Source organism: Dunckerocampus dactyliophorus, chromosome 15 (genome assembly GCF_027744805.1).
Source record: "Dunckerocampus dactyliophorus isolate RoL2022-P2 chromosome 15, RoL_Ddac_1.1, whole genome shotgun sequence".
Classification (NCBI taxonomy): domain Eukaryota; kingdom Metazoa; phylum Chordata; class Actinopteri; order Syngnathiformes; family Syngnathidae; genus Dunckerocampus; species Dunckerocampus dactyliophorus.
The window spans coordinates 1311141-1328891 of record NC_072833.1 but is presented as its reverse complement, the minus strand read 5'-3'; the positions used below and the strand labels follow the sequence as shown (position 1 = coordinate 1328891).

The 17751-nt window shown below is 43.7% G+C and overlaps 1 protein-coding gene and 1 long non-coding RNA gene across 2 annotated transcripts in view; one reads left to right on the top strand and one right to left on the bottom strand.

Annotated features, from left to right (window-relative positions):
• LOC129195129 (uncharacterized) overlaps positions 1–17751 on the top strand; it is a 64876-nt gene that overhangs the window by 38501 nt on the left and 8624 nt on the right. The window lies entirely within an intron of this gene.
• Positions 2254–9899, bottom strand: btg1 (B-cell translocation gene 1, anti-proliferative). Its single transcript, XM_054800909.1, has 2 exons — positions 9474–9899; positions 2254–6605 (listed from the first exon to the last, which is right to left on the bottom strand). Exons 1-2 carry the CDS (start codon positions 9616–9618, stop codon positions 6202–6204), a joined length of 549 nt encoding a protein of 182 aa, XP_054656884.1. The 5' UTR covers positions 9619–9899; the 3' UTR covers positions 2254–6201.

Here is a 17751-nt window from a genome sequence, read left to right as displayed (position 1 = left end):
TACAGCATATGAATACTGTTAGCCTGACTCTTTAAGAAGAATTGCATTGTGGGAAGTTGAGTGTTGTACTTCTGTGCTTTAGCACAAGGTTGCTGTGTCTCTCTCTCTTCCCTCTCTTGATTGGCTGTACACCATTGTCAATCAATGTTTCCTGTCATTGCTAGCAAACTAGCTATCCGTGTCAGCTGCTTGCTAACCGCCAATAAACAATAGAAGAAGAAGCTAACCGGCTGTAGGGTGCCATTACGGAATAAATTAATCTTTGGTTCAAGGAGGAGGACGAGGAGGAAAATGCGACAACAGGAGCAATATGTTTTAACAAGGATACAAAAGCACTACAGCGAAACGGCGCCAGGACCAAGAGGCGTGGTCAGAGGAGAGAAATACACCCGAGTCACTTAATTTCTTGTGTCCAACATAGTAGATCATTACAATTCAAACGAAATTTGAACTTTGAGAGTGTTTAAACAAAATACAAATCTGAGAAAATGTGAATGCCTGCCTGAGAAAAGTTTGTAAAGTGTATGGTAAGAGGTTGTACAGCCTTAAAACATATAGAATCATTGAAAACAAAGTTGGCTACTTCACGGATTTCACTTATTGTGGGCTATTTTGGGAACCTATCCCCCGCGATAAACGAGGGAACACTGTACATCATGCAGGGGTGTCCAAACTAGGCTCGGGAACCAGCTTGCAGCTTGTTTTTTATTGGCCCGTGGCACATTGTAGAAATTAAATTAAACAAACAAACAAAAACCAACAGCAACAAATACAGCAAAAGAGCAAAAGGTGTAATATAATGGTTAAAAATAACTGAGTTTGTCACTTAAGCACAAAGTTTGTCTTTTTTTAAAGCTTTTTACAAAATAAAAGAATCCATATGCAGTCCTCACTGGAAAAAATGTGGACACCCCTAACGTAAAGAGTAGGGATTAACATTGCGATTCTTCCGGTATCGTTCTCATTTTTAAATTTTTGATTCCTAGTTTCGATGCTCACTTCACAAATAGCCGTACACAAAAGCTGCTCTCGGTTGTGGTTTAATGTATGTGACCCCTCCCTGATTTATTTATTTATTTTTTATGTTTGTCACATTTAAATGTTTCAGAAAAAAATAATCCAAAGCTACATGGCCCTGTGTGAAAAAGCGATTGCCCCTCTGTTAAACATAACTGAGATTAATTGAGATCTATCTGTGTGGAAAAGGTTATAAAGCCATTTCTAAAGCTTTGAGATTCCAGCCAACCACAGTGAGAGCCATTATCCACAAATGGCCAAAACATGGAACAGTGGTGAACCTTCCCAGGAGTGGCCGGCCGACCAAAATGACCCCAAGAGTGCAGCGACGACTCATCCGAGAGGTCACGAAAGACCCCACAACAACAGCCAAAGAACTGCAGGCCTCACTTGCCTCAGTTAAGGTCAGTGTTCATGACTCCACCATAAGAAAGACACTGGGCAAAAACGTCTCCAAGACCAAAAAGAACATTAGGGCTCATCTCAATTTTACCAGAAAACATCTTGATGATCCCCAAGACCTTTGGGAAAATACTATATTGTCTGACAAGACAAAAGTTGAACTTTTTGGAAGGTGTGTGTCCCATTACATCTGGCATTTCAGACAAAGAACACCATAGCAACAGTAAAATGTGGTGGTGGTAGTGTGATGGTCTTCAGGTCCTGGAAGACTTGCTGTGATAAATGGAAGCATGAATTCTGCTGAAGGAGAATGTTGGTGACCTCAAGCTGAAAGCAACTTGGGTTCTGCAGCAGGACAATGATCCAAAACACACCAGCAAGTCCACCTCTGAATGGCTGAAGACTTTGGAGTGGTCTAGTCCAAGTCCTGACCTGAATCCTATTGAGATGCTGTGGCATGACCTTAAAAAGGAAAAGCCTGCAATGTGGCTGAATGACAACAATTCTGCTAAATTCCTCCCTAGTGCTGGAAGAGACTCATTGCAAGTTGATTGCAGTTGTTGCTGCTGAGGGGGGCTCAACCACTTATTAGCTTTAGGGGGCATCACTTCTTCACACAGAGACATGTAGCTTTGGATGTTTTTCTCCCTTAATAATAAAACGTTTCATCTAAAAACTGCATTTTGTGTTGAGTTGTGTTGTAACTGACTATTTAAATTAGTTTGATGATCTGAAACATTTAAGTGTGACAAACATGGTGAATTTAGACTTAAAATCCTCTATAGAAATGAAGGCCACAGTAACGCTCATATAATAAAGACAGCACACGTGATCTATGATGCCAAGATAGGAAATCTTTTATTACAGAGAAAAAAAACTTTTTCTTCCAAAATATAGAAATCTGTACAACTTCCGCACAATCAATTTACATGAACTGTACAAATTTACAGCAGTTCATCACAACATACCCAAGGAAAAAAATAATAAACTCAACACGATAACATGAGATCACAAGCTTTTCTTCTTGGGTAAGCTCAGATTTTTTTGTCTATTTTCTGCTTTTGTAAGTAAATAGAAAAAAGGAGGGAAAAAAAACAAATTAAAAAAACAAGGATACGTCTATGATTACAGATCATGGAAGCTAATTTTTTTTTAAACCAAAACAACTTTGGTCCTTGCCAACACTCCCTTCAAAAATGGCTTCACTTACAAAAAAAAGTGTTACCCATGTTAAAAGATGACGTACAAAAAAGGAAAAAAACACCTCAAGGATAGCAATTATTGGCACTTCCCATGTGTAATGTTATGCACTCTACCATTGCTTGTACAGTTACAATACATTCTACAATATGTAAAACACCATCGTATGTGAAAGTGGCAATAATTCAACTAGTTGATGACAATATTGACGACAACAACAACAAAACCGCTGTTCCCTTCCTGTGTCACGTCTTAACACACTTAACAAGCTTTCAGTAAGTCTTTATTATTGAATGTCCCAGGCCTGAGTTTGGCAATACATTCCAGGAGAGACTCCTCGCATCTCCAGAAGAAAAACTTGACATTTTAGTGCATTTTATGTGCTATTTTACCTCTGACTTTTTTTTTTTTAAACTCAAAGCACTCCTTAAGCTATGTGCGCACAAGCGTGAATGGATGCCATTTGAATCATACTGAGGACGTAAGCCATTTTTTCAGTTGGTGACGGTATAGGCGTTGAGAAGGCATCAAAGGGGATTTGGTCTTTTTTTGTGTGTGTCAATTTTGGGGTCTGTTCTAGAGTTGCATATTACAAATTAGTAAGTGGAGAAGCTGCGGCAGGGAGGGAAAGAACTACCAGTGTGACCATAAATTACGACCAGAGTGAGACTTCTCATAACGTTGTGACAAAGTGGAAAGGCGATGTGATGGAAAACAAGTGGACACTAAAACTCCCATCCCAACCGCACATTGAATCGTGCTATTTTTCAGGGGGGGGGGGGTGCAGTGCGTTAAAGGCTATAGCTCCATTACCCATGATCCACTCAGGCTTAGGAGAGCTTTCAACACCCGGACCAGCAACTGACAGACTTGGCCTGCAGCTACAGCCTGTAGCCGCCCACAGCATCTGCTCCCAGAGCCTGGCCCCGGGGTTGAGGTGGTCAGCCATCACATCCTTTCATAGGCATGTAAACAAAGATGCTACTCAGTAATTAAATGCAGCGCAATCCAGTGAGATGAAAACTAGACAACAGTATGGTACCCTCAATTATTCATCTTCCTTCTTTTGAGTTTCTAGAACCCTCCCCCTGCCCACCACCCGCTCTCACTTTTAGTGCAGCGTGAGCTCGCCATTGCGTGTGTGTGCGTGCTGGTTTATTTGTCCGTCACCGCTGAGGGACGGTGGAAGGCTTCCTGTTCGGGATGCTGAATAAGTCTGGAGCGGGGAGGGCCGGAGGAATTTTAGCTGCCCTGGACAAAAGTCCGGCCCTGGCCCTGCCCTCCTCCTCTATCACAAAACAACACCCCCCTCCCGGCCTTCCTCCCCCGTGGGTGACGGATGATGATATGTGTCACATTAAGTCTACCTGCATCCACGAGAGGCGGGAGGTTTGGCTAGCAGTGTGCTGGCTTTGAGGGTCTGAGCTGAGGGGTGATATGTGGCACTTGAGGCACTCAAAACTCGGACAAGGGGTTGGGCGAAGCTGCCAGGCTGGGCTGTGCGGGCAGTAGAGACCACCATGCTGTGTGGTGTCACTTTGAAATCACGAATGGCTCATAATTCATGACGAGAGGTAAGGCAATGCACCTCCAAAGCTTTGAAAAGGAGTTCCCTTTTAAAAGACCTTGGAGATAGAAGTGAAACGAGAGGCTGACGAGGCCTGGTGTGTTGCTTTACAAATTCAAGTTACAATGAATGTTGAAACAGTCAGTGCTCCATGCCTTACACAGCCATCACTTAGTCCAGACCCTTTGGAGATAAACCTCTGTCAACTTCATGAACAGTGACGTATGAATGTGACTACTTCTCGCATACCACCAACAAACATCTGAGGGATGCGTTCACACTTTGGTTCGGTTAAAACAAACTCTGGTGCCTCTGCTAGCGCCGTTCGTTCAGTCAGGTGTGAACACATGATCCAAACCTTGATGGGCACTGAACAAGTGGGTCGAGACCGCTTGAGAGATGGCTCTTGGTCTGCTTGCAAGTGAAGTCTGGTGCGGTTTGGTTCACTTGAGCTCAAATGTGAATGCTACAGGGCCCAACTACACGGACCAGCCTAACGCATGCAGAAATGACAAATTTGTAAGTGAAAATACGTTGGAAGTGCTGTCTCTCCACCCTATGTGAAATGGTGCTCTTAAAAGTATATTTTAGAAGCTTTTTGTTAAATCTATGCGAGTAAATGTTGCAGAACATGAGAATAACCTACATATTCCATACAGCAGGTGGCATTTTGGTTTGGAATATTTGAGTTACGTCATGTAATATGTCACGAACACTGCCCAATCAAGTCCATCCTATGCATATGTTAGGAACTGCGCCTTTGGTCCCATAACAAAAACGCTAAGCTACTGTAACTACTCCAAAGTGCGCACCAATCATCCGATGTGGACCAGAGTACCGAACCACAAGTGTGAACGTAGCCTCAAATGAAAAGCTCTGAAATGTTCACAAATACAGTGTTAAAAAAAAAAAAAAAAGTTGAATCCAGAGTCGCACGCTCCTGATTTGATAAACAGCCGTCTATTGCAACACGGGAGCTACAGTATGAACAAAAACAGATGAGGAGGGCAAAATGATGAAAAAGATGACATTCGAATGGATGGAATGCAGGCAATTTGCTCTAAAAAAACAAAAAACAAAACAGAAGTACACATCCCACACAATCTAATGTCAAAGTGCATTCAATGTCAATTCTAACAAATTTGGGTAGAATTGGCTCCTCCCTCTTTGCTACACTTTGAATTTTGGCGATACAGGAGTAGGGTGGTGAAGGAAAAGGGGGGCAACTTGATTGTGGATTTCAACAACATTCATTAAATTGAAGGGGAGGGAAGGGAGTCTCCGCCCTCCCCCGGAAAGCTACATGGTTGAAGTGGGGGTACAGCAGACACACTGGTATCCATAGGTAACAGGTGTCGCAAACGTTTGCACTAACAAACAGGCCTAGAGTTGAATTGATAGGGGGACATCAAGGGTGTTGGCTCCAGTCGCTTGGAGGTAAAGATGTGGTCCAAAAGCAAATTTGACAAAAAATAGCCACCATCTTTACCACGACTTGATAAACCCTCAACTTCCTCCACAACTAAATGTCCTCAAAACTTTGAATATCAAGGGGGAAGTCCGTACATTTTGGCGTTTTTGGTGTGGTGAATTTAGCATGTACCCATAGTAACCACGATTAAGAAAAGTGCAAAGTCAATGCTGACAGCCCCTTCAGGGTTGAAGCTGATCATCATGTTTACAGTCGAGGTGTTGGGGGGTTGGTCGGGTGGTGTAGCTGCCCCAACAGTTCCATCTCCACAAAGCCTCTCCTAAAAATGGGAGTACCCAGCTGATCCAATGACACAACAAAACAGATGACAATGGGGGTGAGGGTGGGGTTATCAAACCTACAAGGTTTCCATCACCTGGATGATAGGGATCCTCTGCTTTTTCTTTTGCTTTTTTTCCTCTTTCAATATTTAATTTCATATTCTTAGCTTTTAAAAAGGCTCGCCCTGATCCGGTCAAATTCATCCAACCAGCCAAGGTATGACCCTGAATGAGAAGTAGGCCCGGCTGACTGCGTGCCCCCTTTAACTGGACACAGTCATCATGTTGTAGGCTTTGGAGGGACTGGTTCTGCCCAGCACCATCAGTTCCTCCTTGCAGCTGATGTGACTGTCCACCATGGTGCTCACCGAACTGCCGCTTCCTGAGGGCGAGTTGGCCACGGCCGTTCCCGGCATGGCCGCCGGAATGGGCTGCGACTCGTACAGGACGCAGATGGAGCCGTCCTCGCCGATGCGATAGGACACCTCAAAGGGGTCCACCCACAGTGTGAGCTCACTGGGCAGCAGAAGGTAGAGTTGCTGGATTGTCAGGCCGATGCGCTGGCCCGCCTGCCCCACCAACGGGTCCATCTTGTGGTTGATGCGGATGCAGCGGTAACCTGAACCTTTGCAGGGACGGTCTGGGAACCAGTGGTGCTTGTATTGTTCTGTCAGGACAAAGAAGAGGACAACGTGGACTGAGTTTACCTTGCAATTAGGTTTTGGTTACGAGGTGCTAATTTTTGAGCAGCTGACCAAACAACTGTCGTGAATTACTTACGAGGGGAACAATCGCATAAATTACATGTATTTATCACACGCACGACTGTAGTCACGGCTGAGCAAGCTAGCTGGCTTTGGCTTTTTGAGTATTCCAAGTCTTTCTGTTTAATCTGTTATGCATTACAGTCCTTCTCTGACTTGGTGCGTGAGAATGCAATCGTGCCCTGCCCAGGCCCACCTTTTCCACTTGTGCCAAAGGAGGGGAAGTGTACGGAACTTTAGTGTGGCTCAGAGTACTCACCACACTAGCCAAACTTGCCAGACTCTTGGTGTGAAGTGGACCCAAGCCTGTTATAATATAGGCCTAGTGTGCGTACACCCATTTTTTTTTTTAATTTGAATGCCCGTTCCTGGTACTCCATGGCTTTTTCTCAGGTAGTCTTTTGTCGTGGAAATACAGTCTGGTGCTGGCTAAGAGCAGTTATTCTCAGGGTGCAGCCGAAAGAAAAACAGCACCACCTGTTCTGGTCCTGATAAGAGGCCATAAACAGGCGGCCAGTGGCGCCCTGGGCGTACGTGGAAAAAAAAGGGCCATTGAATTCCCTCCCCCCATGGCTGCCACCAGTGTCAAAGTCTCCTGTGACGGACTGAACAAAACACCAAAAGTTGAAGTCTGAGCCAGCCATCTGGGATGCTTGGCCCCACCTCTTAAAGGGACGGGATCCTGTTTTTGTGGAAGTTTTCCAAGGGGTTGTCAAATTGCGACAAGGGAGTGATGTCGCTTTAAGTTGCCTTTGGGGGTTTTTCAGGGGAGATTACAGTCACAATGAAAGTGTTGATTGTTTGCGAAACATTCTACTCCTCATATAGCAATGAACAAAGCAAAGGACTGGGCTCATCCATATTGAATTCCCATTGATGCCATTGTGGCGTAAGTGAAGTAGATCAGCATTTAGGTCGGGTCCCTGCAGGCCACCTGCATGTAACCACAGGGATAATACCCCCCCCCCCCACACACACACACACACACACACACACACTGATGAGAGAAAAAAGGGGGACTGTTTGGTAGATCATTTGGGCCGAGCCACAAAAGACAGCCACCTACAAACGAGCAGATGGGCTCAGGATCAGCTCGACCTATACTTACAAACCAGGACACGAGAAGGGGTGTGAGGCTGGTAAGTGGAAAGCGGACGCACTTAGGGCTCTTTATTCACGTCACGCCATACTTTAGGTGAGCTTGTTAGGACCCGTCTGGTGTGTCATGGTGTGGTGACGGTTGATAAACAACGAGGTCTCCCCCTTCACTCGACAACCAAAAGAAGAGCTTCTACATGTTGAATTCAACTATGTGGCCCACCCCCCTTCCCAGTTTCCAACCCGATGATGCTGCGACCGCCCCCTCTTTAATGTCCCACTATAGGCTCCGCCAAAACACCACCCCCTCCCCCTACACGTCTCACAGTAGACGCCATTTTGCAGAAACTTTTGTCTGTTTACAAGCAACCCCTCACCCGCTTTGCTTACACGTTTTCTGTCAAACAAAGATGGAACGCTTATGAGGTGTTCATTGCTCACCATTTAAACACTGTCATGAAAAATAGCCAGTCCTGCTATACGGCTACACGAAGCATTACAAACTGTTGCTTTGACTCCGGATTGGAAGGACTTATCCCACGTCCCATCTCAAATTTACTGCAGGATAAGCGGGGCCCTTATGGTGGGAATGTAGGTCATCGTCTGCTGTTCCATACATGTATGGAAGATTTAGCACCCACTGTGCAGCGTGTTTACCGCAAGCTAAGGATGTTTATTTGACGTCATAAAGTCTAAAGAAAAGTTTCATTTTGGCTGTATTTTTTTTTTTTATTAAACAACCAAACAGGAAAAAGAATCAACATTTTTCATATCGGCTATGAATGTAATGCCATAATACTGTTGAAAAGTGCAGAAAAAAATGGTAAAGTATGACTTTTGCAAGTATCCAACATAATAAAACACTCCATGTAATTAATAGGGATACTATGGAATGTGGCCATGGGAAAAATGACCTAAATTGAGTAAAATGGGACTTGTAACTTTTACTTCTGCTTTTATACAGTATGTAGAGAAACATTGTCATGATAAAGTTATAAAGTGTGGATGTAAGTAATGACGTTTTTACTTGTCTTAAACAATAAAACAACAAAAATAATCTACTTATGTCACATTCAAGCCAGCCAGATATTGATTTTATGTTTCGCTTTTAAAAAGTTCCAACCCAATACTTCTACGTGAATCTAACATAATAAAACACTCCCTGCAATTAAAATCGGGATTTTGGTGACTGATGTGTCTTAGTTATTTAATTGTAAACGACTTGGCTGAGAGCATTACGTAATTGTGCAGGTCTCGTCACTGTTGTTGTCTAGGCGCACTTCCTTGTTCCAGCCTTTCTGCCCCCCCCCCCGTGTCACTTCTTCACCAACATAGTAGCTCCTCTAAAAGCCCCCCATTCGGATCCCTCTGATCCAAATATTGCATCCTGTAGATTAAATCGTCGAGTGGTTGCTTTTGACAGCCATTTCTAGGCTATTTTGGGTGGTTTTGTGCGTAAAGCTGTGCGTTCTGGTGGCGCTGGTAAGTGAGACGCAGGGAGAACAAAGAAAGCTTCTTTTGACGACCCCCCCCCCCCCCCCGGTCGGATTACAACCCGAATTTGGACCCCATTTTGCCGCCGAATGAAAGCTAGAAACCCACTTTATAAGGCTAATCTAAGCCGTGTTTGTTTAGTCTGTTGGAATAAAAAGAACGAGGGGGCTTTCGCTCACCTGACAAAATGTCGTGCAGGCTCTGGCTGAACGTTTGGACCTGCCGATCGTTTACGTGTCCTTTTACCCGCAGAAATCTCGACAGAAATCCGACGGCGGCGTTGATCTCTGGTTTCATGGTTCCCCGGGCACAAAGGGTATGCATTGAGGAAGGCAACGGCCACAGCCTGTGCGCTTTTTTGGTCACTGCGCGTTCGTTGGTGCCTTTTTTTCTCCACGTTCGATCCCAGGTCCAAGCTTGGCGGCTCCTCTGTGCATTTAGTGCTCAATGTCAGGCAAGGTAGACGAGATCCGCTGGAAACGACTTGGCCAACAGAAGCCTGGTGTTGGTAAATACCACGCAGGGTGTTAGGTTTCAGACGGGTCCTTCTGTACTCTTCCAGTCCTCCCTCTCTACTGTCCTCCTCCAAAGTGAAACTCTTATACTGGGGGAGAGAGCTTTTATACCGCCTCCCCCCTTCCTCTCTCTCCCCTCCCTTCCCAAGGCGATGACACAAGCTGCTACAGCAACAACAGTTCACCAATGGCTGCCCCAGCCACCATCTGACGAGCCACATATAGGAGGAGTGCAGTGTGCACGTCACTGCTCTGGAAATAAACACAAGCAGCACAGCAGCGTGAAGCTGTGCTGCGTTCAAAGACGGTAGGAAGAGAAGAAAAACAAGCAGGCTGCATTTGTCCAAATGGTGTACTCATACTAAGCTCATTGTGCCGTACTTCTCAGTAAAGTCTGGCATGTTTGGCTAGTGTGAGTGTTCTGATCCGTGCCCAAGTGTGGCATGGTAACATTGCAAATACATGCAAAATGCAATGTGATCACCCCTTGCAAGTTCTTAATAATAGCTGACACATTTTAAAAGTACGGCAGCCCCGAGGGAACATGGGGAAAAAAAGGACGAATGTTTGCGAGAGAACGCAAAAGTTCTGTGCAAAACTTTGTGAAGCTACAGGACACACTGGCCATAGCTTGCCTCCACATAGCGAACATTGGGTGGAAATGCATCATTTCATTTCCATCTTAAGCATTTCCACATTCCTTACTGCACAATTGTAGAGGTATAAAGTCATACCGAAAACATAGGATCGAGTTTTCAATTCTGGGATGGTTATTCGGCTTGTCGTTTGAAAATAAAATGCTCACATTCGGTCCGACCTAGCGTTGCTGGAAACATGTCTTTGAGTACTGGCACTTGAAAGGAAACACACTGATCAGCCATACATGGATTTTTTCAATTTTGTGCGCTGCTTGTCCTATAAGTAAACAGTCAACCAATGTGCCGCTCTTAATTTGAAGTTTCACCGCAAACATCCACTCTCAACACGGAAGTACAATGCTCTTAATGTAAATAGTTTTACGTTCTCTCTCAAAAGTTTTGCGAGCTCTCGCAAAGATCAGCACATCACACGCAAGCCCTTCGTGTGTTCTTGCATTTTTTTGCACGTAGACCGGCCATAGGAGCCTATACGACCTAGGCTTTAGTTGGTAGTCCAGGTTTTACTCATAATATAAAAGGTTCCAAAATACCCTTGAATGTCCAAAGTAAAACATTTCCCCATTAAAATCAGTACAGTTAATATAAATAATCTGTTCCATGGTCAAACTGTCATCATCATACACCATTTTTTAACTACAGTTTTTTAGGCAACATTTGAGCATTAGAATGGACTGTACAAAACTTTCCAGTTCATCGTTCCTATTGCTTGCTTAATTCTATTGAATTATACATGGGGTTGATGTCCCAGTTAAAGCTTCCTCTTTGAAGCAAGCAGTACAGTTTGTTTCCATTTTCCAAATTCTTAAAGGCTACCGAAATACACACCAATTTGGGGATGCAGTGTGACGTCATAGCACATAATATAACATTTGGAGTATAATTGCCGTGTAAATCATTTTTAGGAGACCTTCAATGAGTTTGTAGATGGTTTTATCATTCAAAGTCGCGACTTTATTACCATTTTTTTTTGTGCCAGGTCATCTGAGTGCATGCGGGACAAAAACAGGAAGTGAGAGTGACAGTATTTACCTTACTGAGTGACATCACTTTTCCTGTGTATGTGTTAATGTTGAGACGTGGGCGTCTTTTCCGCACTCGAATGACAAGAGTTCATCTTTCGGGGGTCAAAGGTGGCGTTGGCGGCGGGCGACTGTGAGAAAGCAACGTACTGGGTGAAATTAGTGGAAAACTACAGGCAGGCAGAAGCTCCGCCTTGTTTGCTGCAAACAGTCACAATGACCTCGCAGAGTGCTCTCTGCAATCACCATGCAGTCAATTGAAGCACTAACAGCCTCTGCTGCGTCCTTAAAAGTCTACAAAATCCACATTGGCGTCTGTGGCTGTGGTTGTTTCATTTCTACCCAATACAGGTGCTGATAAATACACTAAATAGCTAATTATTTAGTGTTATTCATGACGACGGCGCTCACGCTTCCCTTCAAGTCCACACATGCGCCCACTCCCATACTCATACATGTCCACAGTCGCAGTTTCGCCCACACTCCTGCGCTTTGTTGTGGAACGCCAAAACACCTGGAAAACTATGTGAGGGCGTACTCGCACCAGGCCATTCATACCCTGATGGAATTGGACACGATTGCCCCTCCTTCTCCTGGCCCTTGCTAACTTGCCCCTACACTGAGCACTCGTGCTTTGGCATGTTTGCTTGTGCACCACAAGTTCCTTTACTTTGTCTTATTTCAAGTCATTGTGATTACTTGTATTACCTCCGCCAAGCGCAGCACGAAGGTTATGTTTTTGCCAGAGTTTACCCGTTTGTCTGTTTGTGTTCAAAATTCCTTGAAAAATTCAGAATGGATTTGGATGAAATTTTCAGGAATTGTCGGAAATGGGGTATGGAAGCACTGATTACATTTTGGAGGTGATACGGATCACCGTCTGGATCCAGGAATTTTTAAAAGAATTCTTTAACATTGCGAGATAGGACCATTTTTGGCATTACGGAAAAAGCGTATGAAAGACACGTTGGCCGTACGGATGACTCACAAAGACACACAAAGTGCGTTAGGTTGTCTTGCAACCTGAAAAAAACGTAAGCGCCCCTAGAGTTTGTTTGACATGACAAAGAAACTCTGCAGCCGGTAATGCGGCTGGAAAATCAGCACGTCACACTCATGCCCTCCGTGCGTTTCTTACGTTTTTGCCGGTTGTGACCGGCTAGGGTGGAAGTTCTGGTCCGTGCCCAAGTATGGCACACTTGGAAGAGGTGGGCCAAGGCACGGTAAAATTGCATGCACTCACAAATGCATGCATAGTGCAATGTGGTGCTCCTTGCAAGTTCTTAATAAAATAATAGTGACACATTTCATAATAGAAATAAAATAGTCGTCTCTCGCAATTTCATGGTTTGATTATTGCTGCATCGTGGTTTTTCAGAAATGAATTAATTCATGGTCGCTATTTCGTGGTAGACTGTTGTCTATTATAGATCAAAACATATTAAAAATGCAAGTGCTATGTAGTAGTCTGGTCACTCGCAGCCATAATGTTGCATAGATGAGACATCCATCCTTATTACATTACCCTACCTTGCACTCGATGTAGCCAGCCATGGATACAGAGTGGAAAAACGGTTATCCTCCCATTCCGTGTGGAAGTGGTATGTTTGTGGTTTCTTACTTAGTCCTTCTCCCCCACTCCGTTTGAAACCCCACGTAGACCTCCATCGGTTGTGACTTAGACTGTAGCGTGAGCACACCCACACAATTGTGTGTTTCCACAGTCAATCGATCCATATGGTCCATCTTTGTGGCTTATAGTAGAAGCACACCGGGAAAACTTGGAGCTTTTTGCTAATATAAACATTAACTCATTGACTTCCAGATGACAATTTTTACATCTAGCTCATACATCATTTAATATAGCTGTCAATTTTCACGCTAACTCTCCATCCCAACTGTAATATTCACGTGGATTTGAAGGTGCCACGCACACTGGAACTCAACTTTAGAAGTGTGGTTGTGTTTTGGCGACTCCACAGGGAAGATAAGGTTGAGCAACAGACCTAACAACAGTGAGAGTAATTAAACCTGGAAAACCCCGGACCCTTCTTTTTGGTTTTGATCTATGGGCAGTCAAAGGGCCAATCAGAGCCGGGAACCACACAAGGGTGGGGTATCCTGCCATAGCTCAGCTGAACTAATGAATGAAGGCTTTTAACTCCAAACCGCACGTGAACTGCAGAACACATGGAAAGAATGTCGTCTGCTTAATGAAGGGAGGAGAGGGAGGTGAGGTTTTGCTGCCAGCTAGCGTGGGTGCAGTTTTCCCAAACATTCGGGGTGCAGATCTGCCAAGGTTTATGTGTGTAAGCCTGGGCATAGAGGAGCCACCGCCTGCGGGCCACACAAAGGCTAACCTACAGATACTAGACTAAACAAATCCCGGGCACATGTAAACATGATGCAAACACCCCCATGTTCATTTTTGATCAAATAGTTTTTGAATGCTAACACAGAAGCCACTGCATCCATTATGACCAAATTAAAGGATGGATTTGGAAAACAACTATTGTCTTTTATTTTTAGGAGCACACTGAAGAGGCTTCACAACATGTCGTTAAACAGTCGCACACTTCGAGGAAAGTAGCTAAGAATATTGTACCACGAGTGACTTCAACAAACTGTATGGCTGTTTATTTGTACTTTTATTGTTTGGAACCAGGTTTGTTTAGATCACTTTCAAATTTGCTCCAGAACAGTATTTGAGAAGTCAGTATGGACCCAAAAGGGGTTGACAATTGTTCCTCAGAGATTCAAACCTTTTATGTGAGCTTACGTGATCCACACAGTTTACAGGTCAAGTGTCAAAAACAAGTGGATAATTAAAGGACTTAAAGGGATTGTTGGGATTTTTTGTCATGAAGTCTGACATCCCCATCAGCAGTGTAGCACAGCAACTGTGATGTTTGAATGCATATTGTTTTGAGAAGCCAAACTCTTTACTTAAAATGAAGTCATACAAGTTCATACAACTTCATCTAAAAAAATCCCAAATATCTCTTTCATGCTATACGGTGATTTGAATAACAGGAGACTATTCTTGCCTTTTACTGTCAGTAAAGCGTAGAGGAGGCGTCCTAACATGTCGTTAAACACCCGCACAATTTGAGGAAAGCAGCTAAAACATTCTCCGGCCTCAAAACACGAGTGACCTCACCGCACCGGGCCAGTTCATGGGCGTGACTCAAACAGGAAAATAACTTTCCTGCTGTCCCGTCCCTTTTTTTTTTCTTATTATTTTAGCTTAACCCTCGCTCAACTTCAGTTCCACTACAACTTTCCAGTATTTTCCATTTTCATGTGTGTTGAGCTGTAAGCTCAACAGTTGAGGTGCTGTCAAATTACTCACTTCCTCTTTTCTCTCGCATTTCGGCACAAAAGCAACAAGGACACTTTATTGCTGTATAGCTTCATATAAGTGTTCTATATGGAGCTCATATACTGTACAGTCGCTGCGTACGCAACCCTGTGCTGTCTGTCTGAGTATTTATAGCGGCGACATTTGAGATGGCAAGGGGCCACGACGAGGCTAGTCACGTCCACTTTTTGGAAGGCCGAGCCAACATTCCCAAAGCAGAGACTTGTGGAGTAACCGTCTAAGTCTACGCCACAAGAACTACAAAAAACTACAGAGTCAACCACTGATGATGCTGGAAGACAAGGACTTACGGTTTCCATGCTAACACAATGCTAACAGGGACGTTTTGTGATAAAAATACATTAAGAACACACTGACTCACCGAGTGTATTAAAAACATGACAAGACGTGTGCCATGTTCTACGCAGATATTCAGCTTTTTGACATATCGGCATTGGCCTTTTTCTTTTTTTTTTTTACCCGATGGCCGATAAGAGATCAAAAGCAGAACTAATGCAACGTAGTGTTCTACAAACCTACAAGGTAGACTCAAAGGTACTTATCTTTGTGAAACAAGGGTGGATAGCTACAAAATATCCATCTAACTCATTAACAACAACTGGGGAAATAAACTTGTATGTACCGCAAAGATTGGAGACTTGCCAATTCGGAGCCACATGTTACATCGATAACGTCCTACTTCTGTACCTGAAGGATCATGAGAAATACACCGCTAATCAAAGTCTTAAGACCAGTTGAAACATTTCAAGGACTTACATCTTGCACTGTTGGACCGTAAGGAGGTTCTAAGTAGAGCAGCAAAATCAACAAAAAAAGAAGAAATGGGAGTGAAACAAAAATTGAGTAAGCAATTTATTGCAACCAAGCATTGAAGTGAAATAGGCTGTTCAGCTGATCAAAGTTTAAGACCAAAGCTAAAAAACAAACAAACCCAACGCCCCTCATAGAAATAAAATGCTGAAAAAGGGAGTGAGTAATGAGCTGCGCCATTCTTGTTAATCAGCTAGAAAATGGGTTTGGCCGTGCTTGATGCCAGTGTTTCCAGGAGGCTGGTGGGAAGGTTGGAAGCCATCAGGACCGTCAAGGTTCTTCCACCTTTCAATGTCCCATGTTTGGTACTGTCCTGCAAATTCCAAACAGGCAATTTTGTAGCGTTGAAGGAGACGAGGCCTTTGAAGAATTTTTTTCTTCTTAAAAGCCTTCTCTGGCAGATGGCGTCTGATGGTTATTGGACTGCACTCGGCACCAGTAACAACCTTCATTTGGGCCGAGGATGGTCCCGTGTCTTGACAGACAGCTAATGGGATTGTCTGGCTCAGGGCGGGGTCTACCACTTGACTTTTTTGTTCCACATTCCACGAGGATGTTTGAAGAAGTTTGAAATGACTGTCTTACTGCGTCCAACCTCAGCAGCAGTGGCGCCCTGCGAGAGTCGTTGCTGATGCAGCACAACGATCCCACCGTGTTCAAAGAGAGAACGATTTTTTTGCCTTTGCCATCAAGCGATCATGGCAGTGTCAACACCTGACACTAAATCACATTCAATTCTTTTTTGCTTGAGATTTTGCCTTTTAAAGGCTGTGGTCTTAAACTTTTGATCAGCTGATGAACAGCCTATTTCACTTTTTGCATTTTGAAGCTCTGCTTAGATCCTCCTTAAGATCCTAAAGTGCAAAATGTAAATTCTTGTAATTTTTCAACTGGTCTTCAAATTGTGATCCGCAGTGGGTGTTTTAATATCATAATATACTGTAGTAAAATGAAATGAAAACATTGATGCTTTTACTGAGTACATTCCACACAATATGTTTGCACACCTTGCATAACTTCATGAACCCTAATGGCAACTACAACCAAGTCAACTACTACTGCAGCATACACACACTACTACACACTACTGTACACAGTACTCTGATGACTTGTACTGCATGGAATAAGCAAAATCATTTGAGTTAAAGTAAGTTAAAAGTTGGAGAGTGTATTATTCCAAATTTGAATGATTTGTCGCCAATATTTTTCATATCGGCTCCAAATATCGGTTATTGGCCTCCTTGACGAGTGACTAATCGGTATCTGCCCTGAAAAAAACATACTGTAGCCGTCGATCTCTAATATCGTTATTAGATTTTGTTTTGAAGAATGCTAATGCTACTTCTTGAGCTTCCCTTATTAAGCCTGTCGTGGTTTTATTCACAGCTGTGTAGGTTTTTAGTGTGCCGTGGAGCAAAGCTTTTCACTTCCGCTCTGTGACGCCAATCCTCCCAAATTCCTCCTAACCTCATTTTAACGATTTTGTAACAACTGTAGATTTGTCGTGTGTGTGTGTGTGTGTGTATCGTACATTCCCACTCTTGCACTGACTTTCCCCAGTGGAAAGGCAAAGTTTCACTGCCCTGCGGCTGAGTCATTAGTCACACACACACACACACATTGTGCAGCGTTTGCAAAGCGGTGCTACATATAAATATGTATGATGAGATGAATATTACATTACATCACCGCTTCACACACTTTTATCTGGGACAGCAGCTTGCCACATGTCACCAGAAAGCGGACTGGTGCGTCCTGAAGCCTGGGCCCGAGATTAAGGCTACATGATACACCGCCTTGAGTGAACGTTTAACACAACGTGGCTGAGGGGTTATTTTTAGTCCAGCTGAAATGGACACGCCACAGCGCGACGAGGAAAAGTCTTGAGTGTCCGGAATTCAATTAAAGTCGACTTTCACCTTTTGTTGTCTTGATAAATGTGTTATATTCTCACATTAAAAATAGAGTTGAAGGAAAGATTACATCATCTATATGACAAACCTGCAGTTTTTAAGGTCCTACTACATACTAGTCACTGGTCAAAGATCCTCCATTTCACATGTAATTTAATA

Bases quoted from the DNA above. Each gene is read 5' to 3' on its own strand.
- btg1 (XM_054800909.1), bottom strand. From the start codon at position 9,618: ATGCATACCCTTTGTGCCCGGGGAACCATGAAACCAGAGATCAACGCC. The intron at 6,606-9,473 runs GTGAGCGAAAGC...TTGTCCTGACAG, and splicing joins CCTGCACGACATTTTGTCAG to AACAATACAAGCACCACTGG.